This window comes from Typopeltis vanoorti, chromosome 15 (genome assembly GCF_054136105.1).
Source record: "Typopeltis vanoorti isolate ZY-2024b chromosome 15, IOZ_Tvanoo_1.0, whole genome shotgun sequence".
Taxonomy (NCBI): Eukaryota; Metazoa; Arthropoda; class Arachnida; order Uropygi; family Thelyphonidae; genus Typopeltis; species Typopeltis vanoorti.
Window position 1 is genome coordinate 6,625,354 of NC_143563.1, and position 16,137 is coordinate 6,641,490.

General features: G+C 35.2%; 1 protein-coding gene across 1 annotated transcript in view; it reads left to right on the plus strand.

The window, feature by feature from the left end:
- LOC150098332 (ras-specific guanine nucleotide-releasing factor RalGPS1-like) overlaps nt 1–16,137 on the plus strand; it is a 321,760-nt gene that overhangs the window by 60,835 nt on the left and 244,788 nt on the right. The window contains exon 3 of the mRNA XM_090405650.1: nt 1,573–1,683. Within this exon, the coding sequence (XP_090261776.1) occupies nt 1,573–1,683 (111 nt within the window). The remainder of the gene's footprint in view (nt 1–1,572; nt 1,684–16,137) is intronic.

The window sequence follows — 16,137 nt, forward strand, 5'->3', positions numbered from 1 at the left end:
GAATATGATGAATATATGAATATGACAATTTATTTGAGGTTAGGAGAGTGTTTCATAACTGATCCTGATCCTGAAAATAATCTCTGAGATCTATAGTGACTTCTCAGCAGCACAGTTGTCTTCTTCCATTTAATCCCGTGCGAAGGAGTATCCAGAGGTTAATCTGCCAGTCCCAACTTGAAATACAGATGATTATGAATGGAGTTCTTCAAGACAATGTTGTCAAAGCTATTGGTGTGTCCAGGAGTAGGCACTAAAGGATATACAAGAGGATGAGGCTAATCCTTTGGAGGATAGATTTGTTGGTAGGGATTGGGAAGATATGCAGTATTTTATAAGGGTTGGCTATTGGCTAAAATAATACCAAAATGACTGAGTTCTGTGGTAAGGGTGGTGTGGTCAAAACAAATACCCTTGGCTCTGAGTGCAAGTGTTTTGAAGATGCTATACTGTTTAATGGATATTAACGTGTGGGTGACTGCTTACATAATGGTACTTTTCAGTGTGTGTGTACCATATAAATAGAAAATAATAATGGTAGTTGTGTAACTGTTGTGTCTAGAAAAGGATAACAGCTGTTTCTTTTTCTGTAATCAAATATATTTTTTGATGTCGGCTTTTGAAATGTGCTAAAATGTATCTAATTTATCTAAGCCATGATACCAAACACATTTTTTTTAGCCATCTAGATAATGGCTAGACTCGCTTTGTGTGTAACAGTGTTAAATGCTTAATTTTCTAGAAATTCTGTACAGAAATTGAATGGGGGGGGGGACCATTGATCTAATTATTTGTATATTTTTCCTTTCTGCAAGATTGGATAGTTTGATTAGACTGGAAATCTGGTATTCAGGTAGCTTTAATCCACTGTAGGTGGGTAGGGAGGCAAGGGGGAAGTGTTGCATAGATCAGTTGATAGAATGGTAAAGAAGAAGGGATCATTACAGGTAGTTGAGTAGGAGCATGATCAGCAAAGGACTGAGCAGGTTTTTTCCTCAAGTAGTAGTGTGTTAATCAGATGTGTTGCTTGAGAATGTGATGTGCAACATCAATGAATTTAAAGAGAAGCATGATAGTTATTGAGAACTTGGGTGGAGAATTCTTATGAAGAATCATGAAACTCCATGGAGGTACTGAATTAATGTCTGCTTTCAACAGCAATGGTTTCAGTTTGTCTGTTAATTCTTTTGTAAATAACTAGTGGCCAGCTTTTTGTCGCTATCATGGCCACTGTTATTTATTCATAATCTTATATTTTTGTGTTTTAAGATGCAGCTCAGTAAACAATATAGCTAATTCATCTACTTCATAATTTATAGTGCAGTCTTATTTAATTTTCTCAGGAGAAAACAAGTCATTAGACATTGTTGAAATTGTTATTGAATATCTAAAATAATTAAAATATATAATCAAAGGTTACCATTATTTGTTTATTTTGAATCAACATTATTTTGGTTACGGTTAGAACCTTTACGGATTGGGATTTAATATTCTCCGAAGTAAAATGTACTATTATGTCCCTTTAAAAGTTATTAATGTATATTAAATATAGCAAAATTTTTCCCTCCTTAGAAAATTGAAGACCACCTGTTGGATACATCCAGAAATAGCTTTAGTTCTCAGACAAGTGGTGATGAAGGAGCTGTGTTCGATATTTTACAAGTGTCACCAGATGAGTTAGCAGTAAATATACTTTTCTCTTAACTGTTTAAATACTTATATTGTGTGTGATTATATATATATTGTATATTATAATCTCTCTCCTCACAAAATTATTGTGAGGGGAGGGATTTTCAGACAAGGCTATTAATTAACTGATTTTAGACAGAGATGGCAAAGTCATGTCCCACCACTATCTTACTTTTCCACTGCAGAAGGAATCATAGTATAATGCAAATATTAAAAAAAAATGTTTGCATTTGAAGTGTCTTCATAATTAGCTGTTTATATAATGTAGAGCACATATTCAAAGATAAGTATTGTCTACATTTTAGAAAGTGTTATTCCTGCATTTTTGCCATAATTTAGTCAGGATCAATGCCCTTTTGTTGGTAAGACCTGGGTTCAAATCAAGGATGCAAAGAATCATGTGAAAGTAAATTAGCCAGTCTCATAAAGTCACTAGAGGGAAACAATAGTTTTCCCTCTAGAAACTCAAGTTCTTCATCCCTCAGGAAAACTAACCAAAAGAAGACACATGTTAACTCAGCTAACCGAGTCATGAGCAAGTAAGTACATGCTCACTTGAAGCTTGTGTGTGATTCATGTTTTGAATTCTGTCAACCAATTTTCGAGCCTGATGATGTCCTTGTAACATAGGATGAAATATGGTGGAATTAAATGAATTCTTTTTTTATTATTATTATTTTATTTTATTTTTTTTCAACATTTGCCAGCTGTTATAAAAAATATAATATGATTAAAATTCACTACATTGTATTTCCACTAGTGAATGGTGAGGAGATCAGTGTTGAAAACATTGTTTATAGAAGCTTCAATCATTTGAGTACTACAGGGTTTCTCAGATGAAGAAGAGGGATGGAGAATACTGTCATCAGCAAAACTGTGAATAGGATTTGAAGTTAGAGAGAAAAGTATTGATGCAAAGAAGGAAGAGCATAGGTTAAGAGTACAACCCTGCATTGATAAGGAAATCTAATGAGAGGAATTCAACCACCATAACATGCAATGAATGAAAAGAAGAAGCTGGCAATCAAATTGCAAAACACAGGAGGGAGACTGTATAATAGTATCCTGTATTATAGAACAAGAATAGGTAGAATACATATTGATGATCACTAATTAATTGATGGGTTTCAAAAGTAATGCAGAAGGTCATCAAACACAAAAAGCTTGTTGTTGATGACCTTCTGCATCACTTTAGAGAGCACCAAGGTAAGAGCAATGGGATAATAGTTTCATGGTTGAATTTTACCATGGCTGATGTTACCATTAGGATGTGAGAATTAAAACAAGGAATGACAAATGCAAATATTATGTCCAAAACAGCCTTAGCAAGGGACCAGAATACTCTACTACCAATTGAACAGGAGGCAAGTTTATTGCATTTTGCCTTTATAGAGTTTGCTTTGGATTTTATGATTTTTTTAGCACTTTCTTTGGTCATTTACTTTGTATTTTTATCATGGACTGCAGAGGCACATTTTTTAGAGAACTAAAGCTTGGACAGAGGGATTTAGCATTTGACTAAGAAGAATACATGTATATGCCACCACACACACCAAAAGGACATACAAGATAATAAAATATATAAGAGCTGTATAAAATGATACAATAGTGTGAGGTGACACTATAGTCATATATACATATAAAAATATACAAGTAAGCATAAAATTAAAATTGAATGTCTAAGTTTGACAGCCAATCAACAGCATCTGTAGAAACTGTTATAAAGTGACTTTTACAGGTCCCATAGGCTCTGTAAAGACAGTTAAATGTGATATGTTGTATAGTTTGGTTATCCTTGCCACAGTCACAAAATGAGTTTGGTCTTATCTCCCAAGTAAACAAGGAAGCTCTGCACCTACTATGGCAGGTACAGACCCTATTTAGGGTGGTCCATATTTTTCAAGGTAGGTCAAACCCTGATGAAGGACTGTTTGGGTTTAAGACATTCTGCTAGATTACTGGGGCATGGGTAGTCCATTCATTTGTGCCATGGTATTGTTGCATCATAGTCCTCAGTGACAAGTCATTGTGCTGTTATTATAGGTAGGTGTCTTAACTTAAGCCTCTGCGATGTAAAGCTGTCAATGACAGAGTATATAGGAAGCAGTGGATTCCAGCAGATTTTGTTATACTCACAAATCAAGTTGTCTTGCATTGTAGTTGTGGCAGTTGTATGTGACTCAGAACTAGCCTATATGATGAAGTAGTCTTTATTGTTCCAGAAATGATGCGCATTGTCTGATTCAGGATGGTATCAATTAATTTAACATGTGCACTTTCAGCCAAACAGCTGAGCATTATTCAGCAGTTGAGTAAACAAGGCTAAGAGTAGATGCCCTTGATGTGTGGGAGCACATGCCCCCCCCCCCCCCAAGTTGTTCTGGCAAGTTTGTGCAGTATGTTATTTCTAGTCCTGAGTTTGGCAGCAATATTGGAGAGATGTCTATTCAAGGAGAGGGTTTTGTCTCAGATTATGGCCAGATACTTTGGATTAGAATTATGTAGTAGTATGTTCCCATTTAGTGAACAATAGCATGGAACGTGATATCTCTTAAGATATCACGTTCCATGCTATTGTTCAAATGGAGACAGCATGTTTCAGTCTTGCTAGTGCTTGGAATAAGACACCACTTCTCAAAGAAGTGGTTTAGGTCACTAGTTGGCATGTGCTCTATAGTACAGAAGTCCTTGTGTTGGGATGTGATGCATAGATCATCAGCATATGCAAATTTTCCAGATGTCCTTGGAAGGTCTAAAAATTGAATAGAAGAGGGATCAGAACTGACCCTTGTGGGAGTCCATTGTTAAATGTTCTTGGCTTGCTCATATTATCATCTATAATGCTAGAGATGTATGGTATTAGAACCCAGCGTATTGACTCCCTGTTGTTTGAGTTAGGTTTGTAGGGGTCTTGCCATTGATATTCGTCTTGTTGCTGATCTCCAGACTTTTGTCTCCTCAAACTTAGACCCAACTTTCCTACATAGTTCTTAATGTGGCTAAATACTGTCTATAATGTTCATTTAATAAACAAAATCAACATCTAGACCATAAACTCAATGTCCTTGTTGCTAGGCAAATCAAGCCTCTCTATGTTCTAGATAATTGGGTTATCAATGTTTCTGGACGTTCTTTAACTGACAGTGAAACACTTATTTTTTCAGAAGGACATGAATTCTCCATAGTTCCAAAAAAGATACCATATTTAGATTTCCTTTTTAGCATAGAACGAAACTTATTTAACGTTTCAAGTGAAGAGGCTAATAATCTCTGCTTACAAGTTGCATCCATCCTACTTAAATCCAAACTTCCATCATCTAACATATCTCCATCTAAAAAGAAAGTTTTACATTCCCTTAAGACACAACAGTCACATTATCACCAAAGCTGACAAAGGAAAAGCTACAGTAATTATGGATTCTGCAAATTATAAAAGAAACATTCTCTTTTACTATAAGATTGCTCAACCTACCTGGATCATAACTCCACAAACAGGTGACTTAAGAAATTAAACTCCCCTCTAGACGAAGTTATAAGTTTAGATGCAGACTCCATAGAAAAGTTAAAAACGTATTTTGCAAGAACCCCGAGGTTTTGTGGCCTACTAAAAATCCCTAAGAAAGATTTTCCTCTCTGTCCGATCGTAGACTGTATTGATTCACCTACATGTCACATACCATATATTTAGCAAGCTTATTGAAATCATATACAGGCATGTCTTGCTCTTTTTTTCACAAAACTCTTTGGATTTCTTAGACAAATTAAAAAATGTCTCCATACAACCTACTGATCTTATTGTGAGCTTCAGTATAGAATCCCTATTTACAAATGTACCTCTCAAAGAGATTTTACAACTGCTTTCTGAAATATTCTCACTTGATATGGTAAAACAGTTCAAAGTTGTGATGCATTCTGGATTTTGTTTGTCAAAACAAATTCTACAAAGTGGACTTCTCATGGCAGTAGAAGAAACTGGCATGAGAAGTCCACTCTCCCCTGCTTTAGCCAGCTTTTATTAGAGCATTTAGAAGACATCCTTTTTTTATCTATACACCTTCAACCTTCATTTTGGGTTACATATACAGATGACATTTTTGCAGTGTGTCTGCACAATATCTTTCTTACCAGCATTTTTAGCTAATATCAGTACTTTACATCCTCGTATCAGATTCACTATGGAAATTGAAAGAGACAACAAATTATCATTTTTAGGCATTCTTCTCGTCTGCTCACCATCAGGTAATTTAACAATATCAGTTTATAGAAAACCCACTTCCGCTGGACGTTACATTCTTCAACAATCAGCACATCAACCTTCTCAAAAGACAGAAATCATAAAGTATTTAATTCGATGAGCTAAAACTAATTGTTCAATTCCCTATCATTTACAGGAAGAACTCTACTATCAAACAATATATGAAACTAAATGGCTTCTCCGAAAGGACTACACATCTGTTTGACTCCTACAAACCTAACCCAAACAACAAAGAATCAATACATCTTGTTCCATTCCTATACATCTTTGGCATTTCAGAACTGATTTCAAGAATTCTGAAGAAATATGATTTAGTAGTGAATTATATTCCTATTAATAAACTCTCAACATATTTCCTCTTCTAAAAATATAAACACTCACCTAGGTCTCTTCCAGGTGTATACCAAGTTCCATGTGACTGTCATCTTTCTTACTTTGGACAAACTGGATGTTCAATAAAAAAAAAAAAAAAATATGAGAACATCAGTCATATTTTTCACGAAAAATCTGATAAGTCTGGATTAGCGCAACACGGAATAGAGGCAGACCACAGTGTTCTTTGGTCTGAAACATGCCTTCTACATAGATGTCGGTACAAATTCAAACGCCTATTTAAAGAGAGTCTGAGGCCTTACCTCACTGCCCTAACTTGAATTGGAATGACTGCCTATCATCAAAAATATGGGATAGTTTGATTTGAATAACACATCATTAAGTTTTTTTACTAATTAAGACCAATAATGATATTTTATAAAGACATAAGGTCTTAAGAAACCATCTAGATACTACATCTATCTGATGATCTGTTTAATGTGATATTGTAAATTATATATATGCAATTTATTTTACACTTTTATGATTAACCTTTTTTTCAGTGAAAGTATAACGCTATTGCCGATTTAACATCACACGGCTCATTCTATTTTTGAATAAATTAATTGTTTGCAACTACCTTGTAAAAACTGTTTTTGAGCCACTGACGATAGTCTGTTAATTTCAGGCTGAAATATATGGCAGTATATTTAATAAATATTACTTTTACCTCGTGTTTTCGTGTATATATCGTATACAAATTCTATTGTAAATAAGTCTTTCTGATAGCTTAAGACAGACTGAGCAGTGCTATAGCTTTCAGGTTTATCGGCTGGTTCTGCAGGTTTCGGGATGGCTATTATCTTCAATTTTTTAAATTCTGTTGGTAATCTGCTGCTCTATAGGATATTAGAGAAGAATTTTGTCAGCCATACCATTGTATTTGGTACAGAGTTTTTTAAAAATTCAAGGTGAATATTATCAAATCCAGATGCTTTACCAGTTCACTCCTTGGAGTGCAGCAAGAAGTTCTTTGGTGAATGGATTTGATAGATCGGTCACTTCAGAACAACCTTTAAGTCTGGTCATTTCCTTCCTAATTATTTTAGTGTGGGTTTTTTCTGACCCACATTAAAATAAAATAATTTAGTGAATCTGTCCAGAGCTAAACCCACACTATCTGATTGCCTAACAGCAGCTTTCGCTTAGGAGTAGTGGGAATTACTAACCATACTTTTTTAAGGAGGCTTCATGCCTTCCTGCTTGAATGTTTAAAGTTCAGCCTTTCGATGGTATCAATCCATTTGTTCTTTCTATCTTCATTTAAGCCGTCAATAAGATCATCTGTGACCTCTACACATCTGCTATTCAAAAAGTTATTATAAAGTACTTTGCTGCTTTTGTTCCAGCTAGGTATGTATTCTTTTATAGCACCTCTAGGGATGTGTTTTTTGGCTGTAGAAATTACTAATTTCACAAATCTTGGGTAGCTAATGGTCGTGGTGGAATTCAGCACACATTTTTATCTAGTTCTGATGAGAAGCTGTTCCAGTTTGCCTTCGCAAAATTCCAGTGTGACATTGGTCGTCTCAGTAATTTGGATTTGAGGGCCCCACCTCAATAAAGACAGGGCGATGTTGGCTGTGTAGGAATTTTCCTATAACACTATGCCTGGTCGGCACTTTTGATTGGTCCTAATAACTAACATAAGTCAGCCACTGTTCCATCTAGCTGAGTTAAAAGTGCAGTTATCCTTGGGATTGAAAATCAGCTGTATGTTGTTTGCACCTGCCCACTCGGCTAGCTTGGCACCATTTGCATCAGTTTCTCTATAATCCCATTGGGTATGACGACTGTTGAAGTCTCCCATATAAAAAGCAGGGTGCATTTAATGTCTACAGGTCAGCTTGTAAACATTAATTATTTTTAGGTCACTGACTTCGATGATAATGGTAGATATGTTTGAATATCATTATCAGAAATGAAATGGACCTTAGTAAATGAATTTTGGAACATAGCTGACTACCCCATGCTTCTGATGGTATCTTGCTCCTATAAGATTGAAACCCATAATGAAGCCTCTTTCTCATAGTTGCAATTCATTGATTGCATGAGTTTCTTGTATGATGGCAATGTCAATTCTGTTGTCATTAAGAAGTCTAGTAAGATATTCACTCTTAGCCATGCTGATACTTTCTATATTCAGCTGGTGGGCTCTGAGCAGTTTTCCAAGGGACCAAGTCTTAGGACACTTCTGGTTGACAGGATGAGTCCTAGTTTCTGTAATTGTAACCTGATAGACTGTTTGCATATGCTCGTATATGCAAACCATCTATCAGGTTGCATATGCCTGTACACTAATCCAGAAGATCCTAAGATAGTCTGGATGGCCAAGTCATTCTAGCTCTTCAGCATTACCCAGGGTACACCATGTGGAGGTGAGCTAGAGTTGCACCCTACCACAGCATAGTCAACCCCTCTGGTCCACAGTTTGTCACTCTTCCTATTGATGCTCCTTTTCACATCTTTCACTACAGAATCCCCATAGCACTACGCTACATGTACTTTCCACCATTTCCACTGCAATCATTCATCTCTGATTCACCTGCTACTTTCCTTCTTATACCTCCAACTACCAATCTCTTTTCTATTTGTCCTATCTCACTTTGCACATGCCTTAATTCCTTCCTAAACCTTACCAATTCTTTTCTAATATCCTCACTTGTGTTCATATCTTTTGTGCTATCATCTTTACCATTCCTCATTCGTTTTTCTAACATTTCACCATCTTTTGTATCTTTCTCCTTACTACACCCTTTTACCACATGTACACAACATTTACTACTTCCCTACTTTTGCCATATTTGTATCGCTTTTATCATTGTTACTATCATCAATTATTTTGTTCAGCAGATCGCTCATTTGCTTTTTCAAAACTTTTTTTTATAACTCATTCACTGCTCTTTTACAGTGTCTTTCTCTCTTTGCTGTCAGATGAGCACTCATCCTTCTTGTTGCATTCTCACAACTATCACCTTTAGTTACTGATACACCACTGATGCCCATCAAGTCCACATTCAGATTGCACTTTGCGCACACCCTCTTTGCATTGCCTTAAAAATCCAGAATTTATTGATATAAGTTAACAAATACATATAGCACACCTCACGTTTCATGAAACAACTAAAATCAAGATTTAACTTTTGTAAAGACAAAACTGCTGCCATCTTTCTTTCGCTTGTTATACTCTGCTCTAAGTTTAATGATTTTATAAACAAACTCAAACAAGACCAAACACTATAAACACTGCACAACTTCTACCACAATTCTTACACATAAACACACAGTTATCCACAATTATTCAGTCAAATACCTTATCTGAACCGGGAGCCCTCTATTCACAAACCTGACAGCGAAACATTGTCACACCATATAAGGCAGCAATACTTTCCTTGTCAGAGCCCTGTTTGAAAACATCCATACCATAGGGAGATGGAGTTCACTTACAGGGAGAGGCTATATATTGTACATCAAATTCCCATTTGTCAGGTATAATGCATGAAATATCCAGAAAATTGAAAACGAATTACTGTGAGAATTTGTTCTTCCATTATTAACATTTTAAGTTTTGCTTTAATGCAACTCCACTCATAAGCAATAGAGCTTAAAACATTTCAAAATATTAGATTCTTTTAAATAACTAATTATTATTAGCCTTTAACTTAATTAAATGTTAACTCCAGGAAGGCAAGATTACATAGTAAACACATTCCAAACTAGCCTGGTTGGCCAAGTGATTAGCATTTCTGTCCTCCAATCAGAAGGACCCCTTGTTCTCCCCCAATCTCCCACCATTTTAGGAGAAACCTCTTCAACATTAATCCTAGAACAACCCCTTACCAACTTGAACATTTCTATCATATCACCCCTCTTCCTCCTATCTACTAGACCATAGGTTCCCAAACTTTTTCAGGCCACTTTGCAAGACATCAATTTTGTAATACCCCCCATTATAACAGTTTTCCGTGTTCAAGCCGTTTGATATTTTTGACGTAAATAGCAACTAACGATACATTAACTGCTTATGCCATTAAATTTTTAAAAAGAAGTGGACAATATGTGCTTCATCTTGAACACAGTTATTGCTATATCGATTTTGGTGAAACGTAGCCCATGTGTAAAGATTGTAAAATGTATGCTTGAATAACATTATGCACAGTTTCATACAGTGGTTTAAATATCAAATTGTGGAATACAATTAAGAGATTGCATTGCATTAGTAAGAATCTTATTGTAATAATTAAGACACCATTAAATATATTACAAAATTGTTAATTTCTAACTTATAAAGTAAAAATACAATGGTTTAAATACAAAAATTCGGAATACATATTAAGAGATTGCATTACATTAGTAAGAATCGTCATCAAATTCCTGCCATGTACCCTCAAGGGGTGTACAGAATATGATAGTACTACATGAAAAAAAATTACATCATTACTAACTTCCTATCTACAATTTTCCTCCAAATCAGTCTGTTACTTGTCAAGACTCCAACATTATCAGATCTTATATTTCTATCGTCTAAGGCACTTTGTACCATATCAATCCACCTATAACTTGGTCTTTCTCTGGGTCGTTTTGCTGCAAACCTGGCAGAGAACACTTGTTTTTGCTATTCTTTCTTTGCCCATTCTGTTTAAGTGACCATACCACCTGAGATTAGCTCTGCTAACGCATTCCTCAATGCTGACGATGTTAAGTTCTTTCCTTATATTTGCATTTTTAATACGATATTGCCATTGATGCCATCTGTTCACGCCTATAATCTTTCTCAGGACTCATATCTGCGGTCTCTAGTCTTTGGTCAAGTGTTTTACTTCTGACCCAGCTCTCAGATCCATATGTTAAAACTGGTTTGAACACTGTCTTGTATACAGCTAATTAAGTGTTCTGACTAATTTCTCTCTTATTCCATTTGAATTTATTCAATTGACTTCCCACCAAACCAGCTTTGCTGATTCTGTTGTCTATTTCTATATTCAATTTACCATCTTCACTAAAAATGGTGACTAAGTAGCTGAAATGTTTTACTTGTTCCACAGGTTCTCCATTCACAACACAGTTGACATTTTCAATGATTCTGCCTATTTTCATTGTCTTTGTCTTTTTATTGCTGACCTTCATACCATATCTATTATAACAGTTATTCAATTTAGTAAGTGAATCTTGCAGACTTGTTGCAGATTTATTTAGAAGTATAGCATCGTCCACATAAAGCAAAGAGCTGACATTAACATCTCCAATTTTGATATCATGTGTAATACCACTTTCCTTCATAATGTGATCCATAGATAATGAATAACAGAGGAGATAATGTACATCCTTGCCTCACCCCAGATTTAACATTAAACCATCTTCCTGTACTTCCTTCAATTCTAACCGCTTGATATAATGCCTCATTGACACCATTTAACTGTAGTGTATTGAATAGCTTCTCTCTTGGCACCTTGTCATATGCCTTTTCGAAATAGGCAAAACTTAAATACAGATCTTTGTTATATTCCCATGCTTTCTCCACTATTTGTCGTAAAGTGAAGATCTGATCCTGATAGCCTCTATTTGGCCTGAATCCAGCTTGTTCTTCACCAAGCTTTTCTTCCACAATTCTTCTCAACCATTTCTCAAGTATACTTGCATAGATCTCGCCAGGAACACTCAGTAGGGAAATACCTCTGTAATTCTCACATTCAGTTTTATTTCCCTTTTTATATATGGGTACTATGAGAGCTTTACTCCAATCATCGGGAATTCGTCCCTCTGTCAAGGCTTTCTGAACTATGCAGTGCAGCCACTGTAAGATTCTTATACCATCATACTTCGCATTTCTGGTCGAATATCATCTACTCCTGCTGCCTTTCCAAATTTCAAGCCTTTGATGACTTTTTCTACTTCAAGTATGGATATGTATTCCTGACTGCTTGCCTGGCCAGTGTTTTTTACCACTGTGCTGTCATCACTGCTTGTTTCGTTTAGCAGTTTTTCAAAGTAATTACTCCATACTTCAAGGATATCTTTTTCTCCAGTTTTCATGTCACCTTTATCATCTCTAACTCCTTTTACAACACTCTCTCCTCCATTCATAAGCTTCTTCAACAGCCTCCAGAATATTTTGTCACCTTCTTGATATTTATTTTCTATATTCTTGCCAAAGTCCTCCCATGACTTTTGTTTAGCTAGTTTTACACAGTGTTTAGCATTCGTGCATTTGTCTCTGTATTCTCTAAGAGCACAAGCTGACTTATTTGACAGGAACTTTTGATATGCTTTTTTCTTTAACTTCCTGTGTCCACCAGGGAGTTCTGATTTTTTTATCCTTGCAGACAACCTCACCACATGCCTCTCGCAGAATCAATTCGTTTTCTTCAGAGTTTGCCACTGAATCTCCAAGGTTTGATTCCTGTTCTCAAACTCTTTCATTTTTTTTCAATAATCTTTGTGTATTTTAGTCTACAGTTCACATCTGAGAGCTGCTCAACTTTTATTCGCTTTAAAACTTTCTTACATGAAATTCAATTTTATCCTGCTCGAGACTAAATAGTTATCGCTTCCAATTTCATATCCTCTGTACACTCTGGTGTCCTGCCATGGAGAAAACATCACTATCAGCAATAACATAGTGAATGAGACTTTTCTTATTCCTTGCCTCTTCTCTCCATGTGAATTTGTGCACATTTTTATGTTGGAACATGGTGTTAGTAATAACTAGTCCATGTCCTGAGCAGAAATCCAACAGATATTTGCGATTATTATTAGCTTTGCTCTTTTCTCCAAATTTTCCCCAAATATTTTTGTATGTCTCACAATCATTTTCTACCCTGCTATTTAGATCCCCAACATGGACCAACTTTTCCCTTTGCATTGTGTCAGTTGCTTTTTCTAAAGCCTCAAAAAATTCCTCCACTTCTACCTTAGTAGAACCTTCAGCCGACCTAAATATATAATTAGGTCGGCTAAAATCCAAATTGCCAGCCCATCCTCGTTCATTCAGTATCCAGGTAGATACCCAACAGGGTGCACCACAAGAAGGTGAGGATTGGACATTAGTTCAGAAGCCCTGGTCGGTTCTTCGCATTCCTTTAAAGGCTATGTGGAGGTCTCCTCTCAGTTATATAGTTTTGACCCTTAAGCACCCCATTAGTAAGAATCTTATTGTAATAATTAAAACACCATCAAATGTATTAGATGGTTTATTTCGAACTTACAAAGTAAAAATACAAAGAAATAATAGCAAATTAATGTGAAGGATCAGCCTGGTGCATTTTTAAAAGTTTGTTAATGTCGGGTTCAACTTTTGTTAAAAACAGTCGTAAATCACCACGCTCAGTTATATGCATTCGGTTCCTTTTCTTAGATAGTAAATTCACTACAGCACCAAACCCGTGCTCAGCCAAATAAGAAGATGGAAATGCAATTGAAAATTTCTGCACTATTTCCCATAATCCAGGGTACAGTGTCGGTATTGATTTTTGAAGCCAGAACTCTTGGTATCCAGTTTTGAATTTTATTTTTAGTTCTTCATTTGTTGTGAGTTCTATGAGTTCCACTTCTAAATTTGATGATCCTGCTGTGCTTACATGTGAGAAAGGATCTAGAACCCAATTTGGTATATTCATGTTTAGAATATCCTTGACTCGCTCATTGAAATCAGCATGGAGAACCTTCAAGTGTTGGCAGTATGTAAGTAAATCTTCCTTTTTGAGAGACACTGCTGATAAATTTGAAAAGTGGCTATATTCTCCTCGGCCCATATTTCGGTTGAACAGAAGAAGTTTCCCTACAAAAGCGGCAATAACATTTTTTGTTTTAATTCAATTCAATTCATCACCTTGTAGTTGTAGATTGACTTCATTAAATATTTTATAGAGGTCTGTCAAATAAGCGATGTCATTTTTGGATGTAATCAGGTTGGCCTGCAATCCGTCGTCTCTGTTTTCTAGGAACTAGTACTGAATCAAACAAATTCTAAAATTGATTCAGACAAATACCTTTTGAAAGCCAGCGAACTTCTGTGTGAAGCAGCAAACGATTGAAATCTTCGTTGTTTTCACTACAAAGTTGGCTAAACAATCTGTCACTCAATGAATTGAATTGCTTCTAATTTTGTTGACCACTCTAATAACGTAATGGAGCAACGTGTGCAGGCGTTCACTTAAATTTTTCGCAACCAAATGTTGACGATGAAGAACACAATGTATAGCGAGTACATTTGGTACTGTTTGTTTCAAATGCGCTATGAAACTTTTTTGGCGCCCTGTCATTGCTGGAGCACCATCAGTAGCAGCAGACAAAATATTACGAATAGGAATGTCTTTCTCTTGAAAAAACTTATTCATGATATTAAACATAGATTCTCCCTTTGTATCCGCTTCTAAGTTTTTAGCAAATAATAATTTTCTTGACAGACTTTTTCTTCTTTTATGAATCGTACGTATGATAAGAGTAGTGGTTCATTATTTGGGAGAGTTGATTCATCGAGTTGAATGGAAAATTGGCATGTCTTCAAATAATCGCACAATGATTTTTCAACGTCTTCAGCCATTTCATCGATTCTTCTTTGCACTGAATTATTGCTCAAAGGAATTTTCCTGATGATATCTGACGCTAGCTTATGAAGCACAGTGTTTATTACTTCTTTTACTGCCGGCAAGATTAATTCCTCACCAATTGTGTATGGTTTTCTCGCTTTTGCGATTAATAATGAAATATTATAAGAAGCTTGTAATCCGTCATTATCTTGTTTGGTGGACGACATAAAAAGTTTTGGTATAGTTAGACATTTAAAATATTTTTCTTCTAGTACTTGAAAATAGGACAAATCTTGTCTTATTTTCAAGTACCAGAATCAAATACTAAATCAGCATGCATTTTAGTCAAATGCTCTTGTAGCCTGGAAGGCTTCATTGCTTCATTTGAAAACACTTTTTGGCAAATCAAGCACATGGGTAATAATCTAGGAGACTGAATAAAACCATATTTCAAATACTCAATACTGTACTGTCGACATTTCTTCTTATATTCAAACATATTGAAGTAATAAAATTTGCAAAAATATTCACAAAATAAAAGATTTAATTTACACTTTGTATGACTCCACTTATCTATCACACTTTAGACTGATGATTGTTGGCAAAGCACACAAAAAATAATGAAACTTATTCCTAAACCACTGGTATTTATAGATTTGAAACCTAGCCAGAATCGACTTGCATGCATTGACTTGTTTGCGTTACCATCGTACTCGTGCTTTGAACAAGTCACTGCAAGCATCCACATTCCTGTCAAAACATGCTGAATTGAGTGAATTACCTACGTAATAGTTGACCGACATACTACTAGTTAAGACTCGTCTGCTGTGTGGATAGACTAAAGCCTGTATGGCACGATCAATTTTTACAATAGCAAAAAATTAATAAATTTTTTAAGTATATAAAAAATATCCTGTATGATACGTTCAATTTTTTATTTTGCACGCAAGCGCATTTTGTTCGTCCAACCACGACATTGTCCAAATAATTATAAATAATAATTAATAAATAAAATAATTACACAAGATATAAATAACAAACCTACAAAACATAACCACAGAAAATGGTATAATAAGTTTCGAATAATATTTGCTTTGTTTTTTCCCTCTAGTTAGCAATATAAGTTAGTACTAACTATGCTAACTAAAATTTATGATTTTATTTCTTTCTTGCTATTATTAGTTTTACTCGTAATATTAAATTATATAAAATTTGGTTTATTTTTGTACAAATCAATTAGAAAAGTGGTTTTATATATATTTTGAAATGAAATATAACGAATATATTTGCTAC